At 46.2% G+C, this 14,039-nt stretch overlaps 2 protein-coding genes across 2 annotated transcripts; one reads left to right on the top strand and one right to left on the bottom strand.

The window, feature by feature from the left end:
• The first annotated feature begins 4,676 nt into the window (after window positions 1–4,676).
• On the top strand, window positions 4,677–9,821 carry LOC109784962 (alanine aminotransferase 2). Its single transcript, XM_020343569.4, has 15 exons — window positions 4,677–5,024; window positions 5,322–5,372; window positions 5,579–5,629; window positions 5,736–5,801; window positions 5,882–5,943; window positions 7,201–7,279; window positions 7,351–7,455; window positions 7,607–7,717; window positions 7,805–7,942; window positions 8,162–8,236; window positions 8,356–8,476; window positions 8,560–8,714; window positions 8,791–8,865; window positions 9,046–9,249; window positions 9,357–9,821. The coding sequence occupies exons 1-15, from the start codon at window positions 4,812–4,814 to the stop codon at window positions 9,522–9,524; spliced, it is 1,674 nt and encodes a 557-aa protein (XP_020199158.1). The 5' UTR covers window positions 4,677–4,811; the 3' UTR covers window positions 9,525–9,821.
• A 1,954-nt stretch (window positions 9,822–11,775) lies between these two features.
• Window positions 11,776–13,699, bottom strand: LOC109784963 (F-box only protein 13). The gene has a single exon (XM_020343570.4). It carries the CDS (start codon window positions 13,316–13,318, stop codon window positions 12,065–12,067), a length of 1,254 nt encoding a protein of 417 aa, XP_020199159.1. The 5' UTR covers window positions 13,319–13,699; the 3' UTR covers window positions 11,776–12,064.
• Window positions 13,700–14,039: the final 340 nt, after the last annotated feature.

Below are 14,039 nucleotides of genomic sequence, written 5' to 3'. Positions count from 1 at the left end.
TTTTAGCTAGGCATGATGATTTCAATGATGCTCACATAGAAGTAAAGAATTGAAACACAAATAGAGCATCATGAATCACATGGCAAGCACATTTAAGTCTAACCCACTTCCTATTCATAGGGATTTTGTGAGCAAACAATTTATGGTAACAAGAATCAACAAGCGTAGGAAGGCAAAACAAGCATGACTTCAAAACTTTCAACATATAGAGAGGAAACTTGATATTAGTGGGATAAGTAAAAGAATATGTTCCTTTCTCATAATAATTTTTAGTAGCATATCATGAATGAATTCAGCATTATAGCTATCACATAAAGCATTCTTTTGAAGATCCACATGCATAATTTTTTATTACTCTCCACATAAGCAAATTTGTTCTCATTCATAATAGTGGGAGCAAATTCAATGAAATAACTATCATGTGATACTTGATTGGCATAATCCAATTGAAAATTAAAATCATGATGACAAGTTTCATGGTTATCATTATTCTTTATAGCATACATGTCATCACCATAATCATCATAGGTAACAACTTTGTTGTCATAATCAACTGAGACCTCTTCCAAAAGAGTGGATTCATCATTAAATAAAGTCATGACCTCTCCAAATCCACTTTCATCAATATTGTAACAAGATTCATCACCCTCCAAAATACTGGGATCATTACTTACAGTTGACACTCTTACAAACCCACATTCATCATTGTAATCATCATAAATAGGAAGCATGCAATCATCATAATAAATTTGCTCATCAAAACTTGGGGGACTAAAAATATCATCTTCATCAAACATAGCATCCCCAAGCTTACGGCTTTGCATATCACTAGCATCATGGATATTCAAACAATTAATTCTAGCAAAATTGCAATCATGCTCATCATTCAAATATTTTGTGCCAAATATTCTATTGAATTCTTCTTCTATCAATTGAGCACAATTTTCCAATCCATCATTTTCAAGAAAACATGATAAAGATGAGTAATATGAGGCAACCTCAATTCCATTTTTTAGCTTTCTTTTATAAACCAAACTAGTGATAAACAAGAAACTAAAAGATTCCATTGCAAGATCTAAAGATATACCTTCAAGAACTCACCTCCCCGGCAACAACGCCAGAAAAAAGCTTGATGTCTACTGAGCAACTTATTTTGGTAGACTCGCGTTGGGCCTCCAAGCGCAGAGTTTTGTTGGATAGTAGAAATTTTCCCTCAAGTGTATGACCTAAGGTTTATCAATCCGTGGGAGGCGTAGGATGAAGATGGTCTCTCTCAAACAAGAGTCAGTATTCTGAAATACTGTTGAGAGAAATACATGATTTTGATCACACTTGTATTCCATGGTATGTAAACAACCTGATATATACAGTACTCCAAGTAAGCTACGAGTAAAGTTACCAGAATGGGGACAACAGTGAAAATGTCTTTAAGTACTAACGACATGTTTCTCGGATACGAAGAAGATGAAGAGATTGTTGTAAGGGGTTACATCAATACAGACTTATTGTAAGTAGTACATCGATAAAATCTTCATCAATGCTCCAAACGATTTTCGGTTTCAACTAAATGATTAATGGTGGCATGGTAAGTTGGAATTGGTCCAAGGAAGTTATTGTGGTGAATTCTATAACAGAAGGCTGAATATGTTGTTGCTTTGGAAGCAACAATAGAGGGTGATGAATCAAAGGTTCATTTATGAACTTGGTATTTCTAGATGATTGTGCAAATAAAACACTATTCTCGATAGTGCTTCTGTAGCTCAATCTAATGAATCAAAGGTTCTACCAGTGATTCGATATATACAAAGGTCGTTTCACATAAATTATGAATTCTTGTGAAAGCATGATAGGTGCATGGATATGCAAATAATACACACAGATCTGAAGTTGTCAAGATCTTATACGACGAAGGCTATACCACAAGCAAAGCATGAACAAACACCAGATTGCCATTGGTGTAAAAGAATATGCTAACTAGATTATTGACTCTAGTGCAAGTGGGAGACTGTCAAAAATATGCCCTAGAGGCAATACTATTGTATTATTATACTTCCATGTTCATAATTGAGAGTTTATATTTTATGCTATAACCGCTATGATCCTAGAATATGCGATTAAGTTGAAAACTCATATGCACGTGTGAAATGATAAACGGATAAAACAAAGGTTCCTAGTCTCGCCCCTAAGACTAGCTCAAGTGTTGTTGGTGATCACGTTTTCCGGATCTTAGGGTATCGTTAAGTGTAAGGATAGTCCTAAAACGACATTGAGATTATGACGTTGGAAGAACGATCATATTGAATCGACCCAAACTTGTTTGTTATGAATTGAGATAATATCGTTTGTAATCAATTGTAATAACACGGAGTGTTAACATGTGATTTTGCTCCTTAGACCATGAGAGTATCGTAGTCACTTCTTACCGTACGGTGGACTTTGGTTGCTCAAACGTCACCTGTAACACGGTGATCATAACGACAACTTATAGGTTCGTCGGAAAGTTTGACAAGGGACTAGATAGCTCGAGAGTGGGATTTACTCCTTCGACAATGGAGAGATATTCTTAGAGCCCTCTCGGTGTGACGACATCCATCATTGTCTGGACAGACATAGGTGACTACATCACGGGGATGCAGGAACACGACAACGAGAAAGAAGAACAAAACCCGTAACGACGATTTTGGTATAGCGAGCATGTGATGACTCAGGAGGATACCGATGCATCCTAGGTTTTGTAAAGTATCGTGAAGCAAAGGGAACATCGCATGATAACCAAAGGTTTACTCGAATATCATTCATGTGGTCATAGGGATTGATATGGTCGTCGACGGTTCCGCCATCGGTCATTGAATGAACGATTTCGTTCATGTCTATGAGTTACCAAACCTACGGGGTCACAAGTTTAAGGCAATCACGATCTGCTGAGTGTTAGTAGGACAGGAGTGATGATAATATATTTTTGGAATTATTTCATTAATATTCGAAATAGTTTTGAGAAGATCCGGAAGCATTTCAAGGTCACTGGAAGGGTTTCGGAGAGTATCGGGTAATACCGGGTATTACTAATAATTAATATATATAGGTGTAAAATATTTGTAGTGATGTTAAATTATATATAAAAGGGTCTAGTAATTATTTGAAGACTTTTATAATAATTTAAATGTCAACGGGCCTTTAAAGGCCAAGAGGTGGAAGGCAACTTGGGCCACAAGGGCCCAAGTGGAGATGGCGCCCCCCTTTCCTTGTGGGGGGCCCGAATCCTACTAGGTCAGGAGTCCAACTCCTTCCCCCTTTTGGCCGGCGCCCCAAGGAGGTTTTCCCTCCTTGGTAATGACACTCCTCTTCCCCTCCAACCTATAATTGTTTTCCTCTACATCTCCCAATAATTTTCTCTAAATGTTTGGATGTGATTAAAACTCTGCAATACAATTATAAACTCACCAACTATGGCTCGATTCCGAAGGAGAACTATAGAGGGAAGGCTATTCGTCATGTTTGACCATGAGCGGAGAGAGTACAATAGGGATGCACACGCCCTACTAAAATCCTCATCCTCCTCAACGAGGGGAGACATGTTTGATTATCGGGGCAAACATTTTTTTTTTGACTTTCCCAGTCTGATTTAAAGTACAAAAATGTATCTCTATGTCCGTTTTCAAAGCACAAAGGGTTCTTGACGAGATTCACTCGTTTGGAATAGAGGATAATCTTTTTTTTGAGGAAACTTTCGATCTATTCATGCCATGGTAATACAAATAACATAGAAATAATAAAAATTACATCGATGTCCGTAGACCACCTAGCACAACTGCAAGCACTAGAGCGAGCCGAAGACGCAGCACCGTCATCGCCTCTCCTTCACCGGAGTTGGGCCAAACTTGTTACAGTAAACAACCATGAAGTCGTTCTGCTAAGGCCTCACAAGACCAGCGCACCAGAACAGCAACCATCGTTGATGAAGAGAAATATAGATCGAAAGGATCCAATCTATAGACACACCTATGAAAACGAACGAAAATTGGGTCCAAGCAGATCCACCAAAGACCAACACCAACCGAATCCTATGAGATACGCCGTAGACACTCATTCACACGCCCTCCAACGACGCTAGACGGCGGGGTGAACCTTATTCCATCTTTAGGGAGCCACCACCGCCTCGTCTTCCTAAACGAGACACAAACTTCAAATAACACAAAAACACCTAAAAACGGAGCAAGATCTCTCCCGTCGGCAAGGCCACGGTCACCGCGCCTCCATGACCCTAGGGCCACCAAAGATGAGGTAGACCGTCAGCAGCACCGACGCGAGGCAGAGAAAACCCTAGCTTTTTTCTTCTTGAGGAGGCTGCGTGAGTTATGTACCTCTTCGGATTAGCAAGATATCTGTTAAAGAAACATTATAGAATAGCACACTTTGATAAAAGATACGAGTATTATTGAGCAATAAAAAATATCATGTTCTCTCTCTCTCTCTTAAAAAAAGAAATGACACATGTAACAACCCTGAAGAATGTAACTCCAAAATTCCATTTGAAATTGTTTTATTTTAAATCAAACAGACCCTAATAGGTTCGGAAATAACCAGAAAAACAAATTTAAACACTTTATTTCTTTCCGGCCAAGCAAATTTTTTATTTGAGGAATTATATCGGCGTAGTCTCATTTCTTTCTTGCAGGGGACGCAAAACTGACCCCCCAAAAAAGGGTCGCGCTGTGCTCTGACCACCTCCGCATCTCTCTCTGCAATAGCCGTCGCGATCTCTGCATCGCCCGAAGCATCACCGCCGCCGCGTCCAGTCGCTCCTCCCCACCATGCGCCGCTTCCTCACCGACAGGGCGCGCCGCGCGGTGGCCGCTTCCCTGCGCGGCGCCACCAGACCAGCCGCGCCGTCTCCGGCTCCGGCCGCGGCGCTGTCTCGACCTTCCCCTTCTGCTCCTTCGGCGATGGCGGCCTACATGGCGAGGGCCATGTCCACTTCGGCCGCCGGTACGCCGCCAGTGTCACTCGACACCATCAACCCCAAGGTGCGACCTTAAACTTTTTACCTACCCCTTTATGCTTGTTCGGTTCGTGGTCAAACGAGCAATCAGACCCTAGGATAGGAGTTCCAATTTCCGACATTTGCTAGGGGATGCTAAAGTCGGTGATTCGATGTTGATACGCGTGCAAGTGGAGCTCGAATCTGTGTGTGTACTGGATAACTTGACAAAAACAACATGTGTACTCAGCAGCGATGGGATTCTATAGCACAAATTTAAGCTTTAACGTTCATACTGGCACATGGCATTATATTTTTTGATGTGATTTGGTCTGTTCATTAGGTCTTGGAGTTCAAATATGCTGTTCGTGGAGAGATTGTTACACATGCTCAGGTATGTGAATTTTCCCCCTCAGATTTAGCAGTTTTTTGTTGTTGTCCCGAGTATATTTACATATGTCAAATACGGAGTACCAATTAGTCTTACTGCCATACTCAACTGCAGAATTTGTACTTATTTGTGCTACTTCATTCCTATGTTTAATTCTAAGTATGATTGTTTAGAAACCTGAATCATGATCTGGTATTTTTGTCCTGCAGAACTTAGAACAAGAGTTACACAAAAATCCAGAATCGCTTCCTTTTGATGAGGTTTGATTGTTATTCCATCAACTCGTCGCCTGTTGGAAGGTTTTTCCACTACACTTACTTTATCGATGGATAATGGATTTACCTTCGTTTATCTAATTTGATGCAGATACTCTATTGTAACATTGGAAATCCTCATTCCCTTGGTCAACAACCTGTTACATTTTTCAGAGAAGTGAGTTTGTCCGCCTTGGATTATAGTTTTGTGATGAATGCTTGTTCCACTGTTGCTTATTTGCTCATTGCCTTTGTCAGGTTCTCTCTTTATGTGATCATCCAGCTCTCTTGGACAAAAGTGAGACTCATGCTCTATACAGGTATGGGAAGTCGGAAACCACTCTATACTTGGATGAGTATAAGTAAATTAGTGTTAAAATATTTGCCAAATTCTTATATGGTAGGTGACTTTACATGAGTCTTAAGCTGACAAAGTTATTGTATCGGTCTTTTCGAACAATAGGCTGTCTCAACACTAATGACTGATGATTTTGTGGTAAGCTTAGCAACATGGCTTAGATTTTGTATCAGTCATTTTAAACAGGTTGCAACTTAGCAGCGCATACACCGAATGAACCGTACGTAAGTGCAAGAAGTACAGTAGCTGCTTTGCATACCCCCTTATGTAGTTATGTAGCCTGCCCTTTGCTTGGGGAAAAGTTCTTTTATTTTCTTTACCCTCTTATTCTATACTTTTGTCCTAGACACTTATTTTCTAGGGCATACACTGAATGACTGAAGGAAGATGAACCGAACTAAAATTCTAGAGTGAGGCATTAGGCTAAGGCAGATATGAAAGTCCATAGGCTATGAAAAATCCATGTGATCTGTTCATCTTATGGAAACCCGAACATTCTGTGATTCACAATCAATAACTGCATCACATCCTCAGACTGGACGATACTTTCTTAATTATGCATTGCTATGGCACTGAGCTAAAATTTCCCAGAAAGGAATTGTTACAATATTTTGAGTTTAGTTGGATGCTAATGACGAATATTCGGGGCTTGCCCCACTCCCCTTCATCCGTGCACTGTGATCAATAGCCGGAGTCCATGCAGCACCTGCTGGCAGATCGCTCCTTGTCACGAGGCGCTTTTGTGGGTGCGATCCACTAGTCCAGCTCCCTCCATTGGTGACAACTTCTAGCAGTGGTGGAAGGGCATGGCCTCTTTTATCATGCTCACAGCCTGGCTTCTCTGGAAACATTGAAATGACTGCACTGTCAACGGCGCAATGCCAGGCGTCAGCTAGCTGCTTCCTGCAATTCAAGATGAGGCTCAGGCTTGGTGCAGAGCTGGCTCCCTAGGGTTGTGCACGATCATCACAGGAGAATAGTGGCATGTGTTTGTATTTGGATGTCGGGCTTCTACCTCCCTTAGAGGCATGTTTTGTAGAACTATTTCTCCCTCTATTTTAGTGAAATGATACCAAAATCTTTTTACATATTCACGAAGAATTCAATTTTCAACTTTTAACTGACACCATATTGTGGATCACTTTGTTATAGCTAGTAGCCTAACTACTCATATTGCTTGCTGCATTTTGGAAATGTTGATATACATGTTTTCATACAGTTCAGATGCTATAGAGAGAGCATGGCAAATTCTAGAGAAGATCCCAGGAAGAGCGACAGGAGCATATAGCCATAGTCAGGTATCTAAATACTATTGGAAGAATGTTGTTATGGTTCCGATCTTGATCATTCACGCAGCTGTCTATTTCAGGGTGTGAAAGGTTTGCGTGATGAAATTGCTGCCGGTATTGCTGCTCGTGATGGTTTCCATGCTAGTGGAGATAACATCTTCCTTACAGATGGAGCAAGCCCAGCAGTATGTATATTGTATACTGGATTAATATGAACAGTGGTGAATATGTACTAGCAATAAGGACATTGATTCTTCCAGTTAGAAGTCAATGCCTAACTGTACATACTATTTCAGCTTGTCATCACTAATCCAGTCTAGTTTCTTTTTCACCTAGGTCCACATGATGATGCAGTTACTGATAAGGTCTGAGAAGGATGGCATTCTCTGCCCTCTTCCACAATACCCGCTGTATTCTGCATCAATTGCTCTTCATGGTGGTTCTTTTGTATGTTCTACAACAGTGCTTCTGATGCTTTGAAGTGTTGGATCTGCATGTTTGATGATTTAATTTCTGGAATAATTTTGGCTTCAGGTACCTTATTTCCTTGATGAAGAGACAGGGTGGGGGCTAGAGGTTGACGAGCTTAAAAAACAAGTAGATGAGGCTCGGTCTAAGGGTATCACTGTCAGAGCGCTCGTGGTCATAAATCCGGGAAACCCAACTGGACAGGTTATTATTGATGAAACTTTTATCTGCAAAAAATCCTAAAAGACTTTCTCAGTGATATACTTGGGAAAGTTGTATGTCAGTAAGCTATTATTGCTGTGTTACATACATAGAAAGACCATGACAGACAGATAACTTACGGACATATACTGTTTTAAGTCTTCTTTTTCATGAAATTTGATCTCGGTGGAGTGGTTATTTAACACCTTTTACTTTCACAAGGTTCTTGCGGAGGAAAACCAAAAGAAAATTGTTGAATTCTGCAAGAACGAAGGACTTGTTCTTCTTGCAGATGAGGTGAGTCCAGAATCTGTATTCAAAGGTTTGCCTGTGTAAATATGCACAAGCTACTATAAATGCCATATAAATTTGATGGGTATTCTAAGCATACTTGTTCATTTATTCATTTACCCTAGGTTTACCAAGAAAACATATATGTTGAGGATAAGCAGTTCCACTCTTTCAAAAAGATTGCACGGTCAATGGGATACACCGATGATGATCTTCCTTTGGTATCGTTCCAGTCAGTTTCTAAAGGTAATTGAATCCTTCTATTGTCTGGGGTCCTTTTCTTTGTGCATCTCTTAGCACATGGTAAGGCTTTTTCTGTGTCCTGCTAGGTTACTATGGAGAATGTGGTAAACGAGGAGGCTACATGGAAGTAACTGGGTTTAATGCCGATGTAAGAGAACAAATTTACAAGGTGGCATCAGTGAATCTTTGTTCCAATATCTCTGGCCAAATTCTCTCTAGCCTCATAATGAACCCACCCAAGGTCAGTATATCATGTATGGAGCTGTTTCAAAGTGGAATAGTTATGGCACCTATATAGATGATTACTCATTTTACAGGTAGGGGATGAATCCTATGAATCCTTCATGGTAGAGAGAGATGGTATTATTTCATCGCTGGCTCGGCGTGCAAAGGTTTGTTCGGCCCTTTTTTTTTAATGTCCCCACCTATTTTGATTTGTAAGATTGGTCAATGCTCCAGTTGAACTGCAACCTAAGTACCTGACGCATAACTTCCCTTTTCCATCTTTTATGCTTTATCACCTGAAGATATTTAAGGACCTTATCCTTGTTGACTTTCTTCACCTTACATAGGCCTTGGAAGAAGCATTCAACAGTTTAGAAGGCATCACCTGCAACAAGGCTGAGGGTGCAATGTATTTGTTCCCTCGCCTTCATTTACCCCAGAAGGCGATTGGGGCTGCCCAAGCAGCTGGTGCTGCCCCAGATGCATACTATGCTCTCCGCCTTCTTCAAGCCACTGGAATTGTCGTCGTTCCTGGATCTGGATTTGGTCAGGTTGGTAATCTCAAAGCCTCGCTAAAAGCTGTTAGGTTCATTTTTGTGGTTCAGAGCGTTAACTGACTTTTCACTAACATTTACTGTCGCGTCTTAATTTTGCCTAGGCTCCTGGAACGTATCACTTCAGATGCACGATCTTGCCACAGGAGGACAAAATCCCTGCAATCATATCCAGATTCAAGGAATTCCATGAGAAATTCATGGACGAATTCCGTGATGTTAGCCGTGATGAAGCACCCACCGGTGCAACGATTGAAAGTGGAGGAGATTAAACGGGCAATTCAAACTCCGGATACAATCAAACTTTCTGTCGAAATAATGAAGGTCATGCAGTCGTGCCACCCCCTTTGAATGGATGAATCAACCTAACTTGTGCAGGCTTGTTTTACATGTAGCCCCCTTACAAAATCTCGAGAATTGTATATTTGCAAAACCATGCGCTGTTTGCCTTGTTCTTAGGGCCTGGGGGATGCAAGATTTTACTAAACCTTGATGCCAACTGAGATGTCGCATCGGCAGCGCATCCCTGCCTTTGGGTAATGTTATATGGGGGTAAATTTCACTGTCTAGGATGTTCAGTTCTGTGATCGGAGGTTGAGTTTCTTCTGCTCCTGGACCATGCTACTTGTAAAAGAGACGCTGCACGTACACCACGTTATAAAATCAGAAAGAATAGCATTGTAGATGTTTGATGAGCGGGCCTGTCAGTTTACATAAGACGATCTCCAGCAGCCCAATAGGAGCCACTGTTATGAAAGCGAACGCATCCTTGTCCGAGGCTTTCATGGCCACTTTGAAAACCTTTTTTTGTTATTTTTGTCAAACAGCGCACTTTAAAACCTGTAAATGCACGTTTAACTGCAAAAAGGAGCAATAAACGCAGTGTTAAAAGAGCAATGATACTGTATTTTTATAGGGACCGAGACCGGTAGATGCGTAGAAGTTTTTCCATGTGACTCGAGTGGCCGCCACTTTGTTGTGCATATATATGGTCCACCCACAGTAGCATACATTACTCCGATGGGCCCAAAAGTGTCTCGCTCGGTCCACCGTCCTGGACCAGCAGCCTGTCCTGCTTCAAACGCTCCATGAAGCAGCAGCATGTTGTTACTACAGGTAGATTCAGGCCGAGACTGTCTGACCGTCAAATGTTACTACTTGCTACTGGAAAAAAGAGGTTAGCTTAGAGAGGCCACAAGTCAGCGGTGAAGCTAGCTTAGCCGTGGATGATTGCGGCTCCGCACGCCCAGCTCAAGGCCAAGCAGAAGAAAAACAGAAGAGGAAAAGGGCGGAAAAACGCGGTGGCTTTTGCGGTGGTGCGTGTCCCTGGATCGGTGGCCGCGAGATGTAAGCGCAATGATACGGTGGCGGATGATGGATGGTAAACCCCCCGACCCCCGTCGTCGCCTTGTCAACCGCTCCATCATTTTCCTTTGCGTGGCCTCATGATTCCCGGTCCCCTGCGCCCCACACCGCCAAAGTCCACCCCACCACGCCACGCCACGCCATGCCACGCTCGATCCAGAACCGTGTGAAAATCATACGTCTACGTTGCATGCCGGCCCCATGGACCGCGGCGCGGTTCGGCGGCAGTAACTCACGCGGTCACGCCCCACGCGAGCCCAAGATCGAGATCCCGATGGCGCTGGAGGGGCCCTCCGCCGCCGCACGGGAGGGATTACTGCCCCGATCGCTCACTGTCACTGGTGTTGGTTAGAGGCAGAAAAAAAAAAGAATGCTGGTTAGCTACTAAAGCTGCGTAAGCACGCTTTGGCGGAGCTTTGTTTGCACTTGCGGCTAAAGCGCAGCCACGGCCCAAAGCAAAGCCGTGGAGGAACAAAAGCGAGCCAACACGCACGTACGTACACTAGGCGCGCACGCAGCGACAGCCTAGCGCGCGAGCGACGCATGCAGCAGCGGCGCAATTCCGCGCCCAGATCTCGCCTCGTCTCGTCTTCTTTTTCGCCCAACTAGGCGAATCCAAGCAGAGGGCGGCGCCGGGAGCAGGAGGCAGACGGGATCCCCGTGGGGATTCGGCTGCCGGCGACTTTAGCCTGCGGCGAGGCTCTGACGCCGAGCTAGAGCGAGCGACACCGTGTCAGTGACGGCCGGCCGCACTGCCCCCTTCCGGAGCAAAGGCTCTCTCGCGCTCGCTTTCGCTGTTGCATAGACGGGTTGGGTGGGTGGGCGCGCACTTGCACTGGCCCCCGCTCTTCTCTTCTATAGTGCTCTCTCCGTTTCCTCCGTCCCTTTTACTTTTTCTCTCCTCCTCCAACTCAACTGGTTTAGTTTCTTGGACAAGATAGTCATGCAGACCTGCAATGGCACACGATCGTTCTGGGTTTATTGCATTTCGATGTTATTTGCTTCATCTTCATGTGTTGTTAGTTTAAGAAGAGATGCTAAATTTTGGTTGCCCCCATCGGTAGACCAGCCGGGCACTTCTCTAGTTCATGGTCTAGTATTATCGTTCTTTTTCAACTCTTTGGTCTGAAGATAAAAAATATATATTAAAAGGTGATATAGTATGACGCATAGAATGGTCAATTGCTTGTTAAGGAAAGAAGAGAAGAGCAGTCAGTCGCCACTCGCCACTGAGCTCTGCCGTCAGCACGGGAATCGAGAAAAACAACGGAAGCCGGTGGCAGCTACAGAATTGGCGACACATGCGCACATCCCAGGAGACAGACAGACGGCTGATTTGATCTCCATGAAAACATCTCCCGAATTACTACTGCAACAAATCATCGTACTACTACTACTACCACGTACACTACACACATCAATCGGAAGCAACGGCGAGGGGATCCGGTCAGACGGCGACCTCCATTCGCGGCTCGAAGGAGAAGGCGGCCACGAAGTCCATGGCCTCGCCGTCGCCGCCGGCGCACCGCGGCAGCTCCTCCCACGCGTTGCTCCCCACGTCGCACATGAAGCACCCGTTGGCGCCCGCGTCGCCGGAGCTGACGCACACCATCACGCGCCCGCCGTGCCCCACGCAGTTCACGTCCGCCTTCTTGCCGTAGAAGGCGTGCGACATGGCCGGGGGCATCGCGGCCACCTGCCGCCACGCGCCGTCCGAGAACTCCCAGAGGCGCAGGCTCGCCGTGTCCAGGTACTCCGAGAGGACCACCACGTAGGCCCGGCCGTCGCACGCCACAACGTCGATAGAGTACTCGAAGTGCACCGGCAGGATCCGCGGGAGCTCGGTGAACACGCGGCGCGCCAGGTCGCACGCCACGACCGCGCCCGAGTGGCTCAGGAAGTAGGCCACGGCCTCGCCGCCGTCGCTGCGGCACGTCACGGCGGACGAGTACTGCCTCGCCGCGCTGCGCTGCGTGCTGGACACCATCACGTCGCCGGACTTGCTCAGGTAATAGACCGCGCCGTCGCCTTCGCCGTCCATGTCCTCGTCAATGTCGTCGTCGTCGTGCGGCGCTTGCGCGTCCGCGGGCGAGGCCTCTGTCTTCCGCGACAGAGGCACCGCGTCCTCCCACGCGTTCTTGGACGAGTCGAACACCGTCATGGACAGGTTTGGAAGCTCGCCCAGGATGAGGACCACGCGGTAGGGTGATCCGTACATGGCCACGGCGTAGAGCGCGTCTGTTGCGGCCGGAGGCGGCGGCGGGAGCGCCCGGGAGACGCCGCTGAGCGGGTTGGCCACGGTGAGCTCGCCGGTTTCAGGCGCGCGGTAGAGCACGAGCCCGCCCGCGGCGGCCACCGGCACGGGGCCCGGGGCGCCACGGCACCGCGCCCAGGTCCTCTCGGCGGCGTCGAACGCGATGGCGGGGCAGGGAGGGCGCTGTTCCTCCTCCTCCTGTTGGTCGGACAGCATGAGGAACCACGGGTCCCGGGCGGGGACGCGCGCGCAGGCGGCGAGGAAGGCAGGCGACCCCGCGGCCTCGCGCCACCGCCGGCACACGCCGCGGAGGCGGAAGAAGCTGGCGGGCGGGAGGCGCGCGAGGACGCGCTCGAGCATGTCCTCGTGGAGCTGCCCAAGCTCAGGCGCAGACAGCTCTTCGCACTTGCGCTTCCTGCCGCCGCTCGCAGCCACCGCAGCCGCCATGTCCGCGAGCTCCAAGATCTTGGAGCGAACAGAGGAAGGGGGTGGAAGAAGCTGGCACTAGCGGTGCGAGTGAGGTCGCCGGCTTTATATCTGGCGCCCGAGTGAGTGGAAGCGCAGAGGCAGAGAGGTGGTGGTGGTGGTGGGGAGGAAGGTTCGTGCGGAGGAGACGGTGGTGGTGGAGGTGGAAGAGGAGGCTCTTTTTGTTCGCGTTGACATGCAAAGCGAAAGAGAAAGATGCACTTTGGGAAGGTGAAGCGAGGTGTGGGGAGGAGGGAGGAGCTCGCTCGATGGCTGGGTGCGCGTGTGGGCGTGGGCGCCGGTCGTGGTGGTGGTGGGGTGAGCGTGGCGCGTGCGCTGCCTGTGCTCTGCTCCTGCCGTCGTGGTCGTCGGCATATATAGCCGAGCGGCTCAGGGCCGAGGGGAGGCCAGCGGTGCGGCGCCGGTGTGAGATGGCAAATGACAGCGAGGAGAGACTGCCGAGTAGTGTTTTTTTTTTTTTGACTTGGACTGCCTAGTAGTTAACGAAGGCACGAATACCCCGTTGAAGAGAGCGTATTTGATGCATCGGGGCAATTGATGCTACCGGTACACCGGATCGTTGCGTATTTAAAAGTGTTTAAAAAGATTTTGAAAAGTTAGTGCATTGACACAACATCAATGTATATAGTCATAAAAATTCAAATCAAAATTCAAGACATTACAGGAGATACAAAAAGATAAA

Source organism: Aegilops tauschii, chromosome 2 (assembly GCF_002575655.3).
Source record: "Aegilops tauschii subsp. strangulata cultivar AL8/78 chromosome 2, Aet v6.0, whole genome shotgun sequence".
NCBI lineage: Eukaryota > Viridiplantae > Streptophyta > Magnoliopsida > Poales > Poaceae > Aegilops > Aegilops tauschii.
The sequence above is the reverse complement of the archived record's forward strand: the minus strand, read 5'-3'. Positions and strand labels throughout refer to the sequence as shown.

What these genes read in the sequence shown, in the direction of transcription:
- LOC109784963 (XM_020343570.4), bottom strand. Translation starts at nt 13,318, where the DNA reads ATGGCGGCTGCGGTGGCTGCGAGCGGCGGCAGGAAGCGCAAGTGCGAA.
- LOC109784962 (XM_020343569.4), top strand. Translation starts at nt 4,812, where the DNA reads ATGCGCCGCTTCCTCACCGACAGGGCGCGCCGCGCGGTGGCCGCTTCC. An exon ending in CTGTTACATTTTTCAGAGAA is followed by an intron (nt 5,802 to 5,881) that starts GTGAGTTTGTCC and finishes TGCCTTTGTCAG; the next exon opens with GTTCTCTCTTTATGTGATCA. An exon ending in CAGATGGAGCAAGCCCAGCA is followed by an intron (nt 7,456 to 7,606) that starts GTATGTATATTG and finishes TTTTTCACCTAG; the next exon opens with GTCCACATGATGATGCAGTT.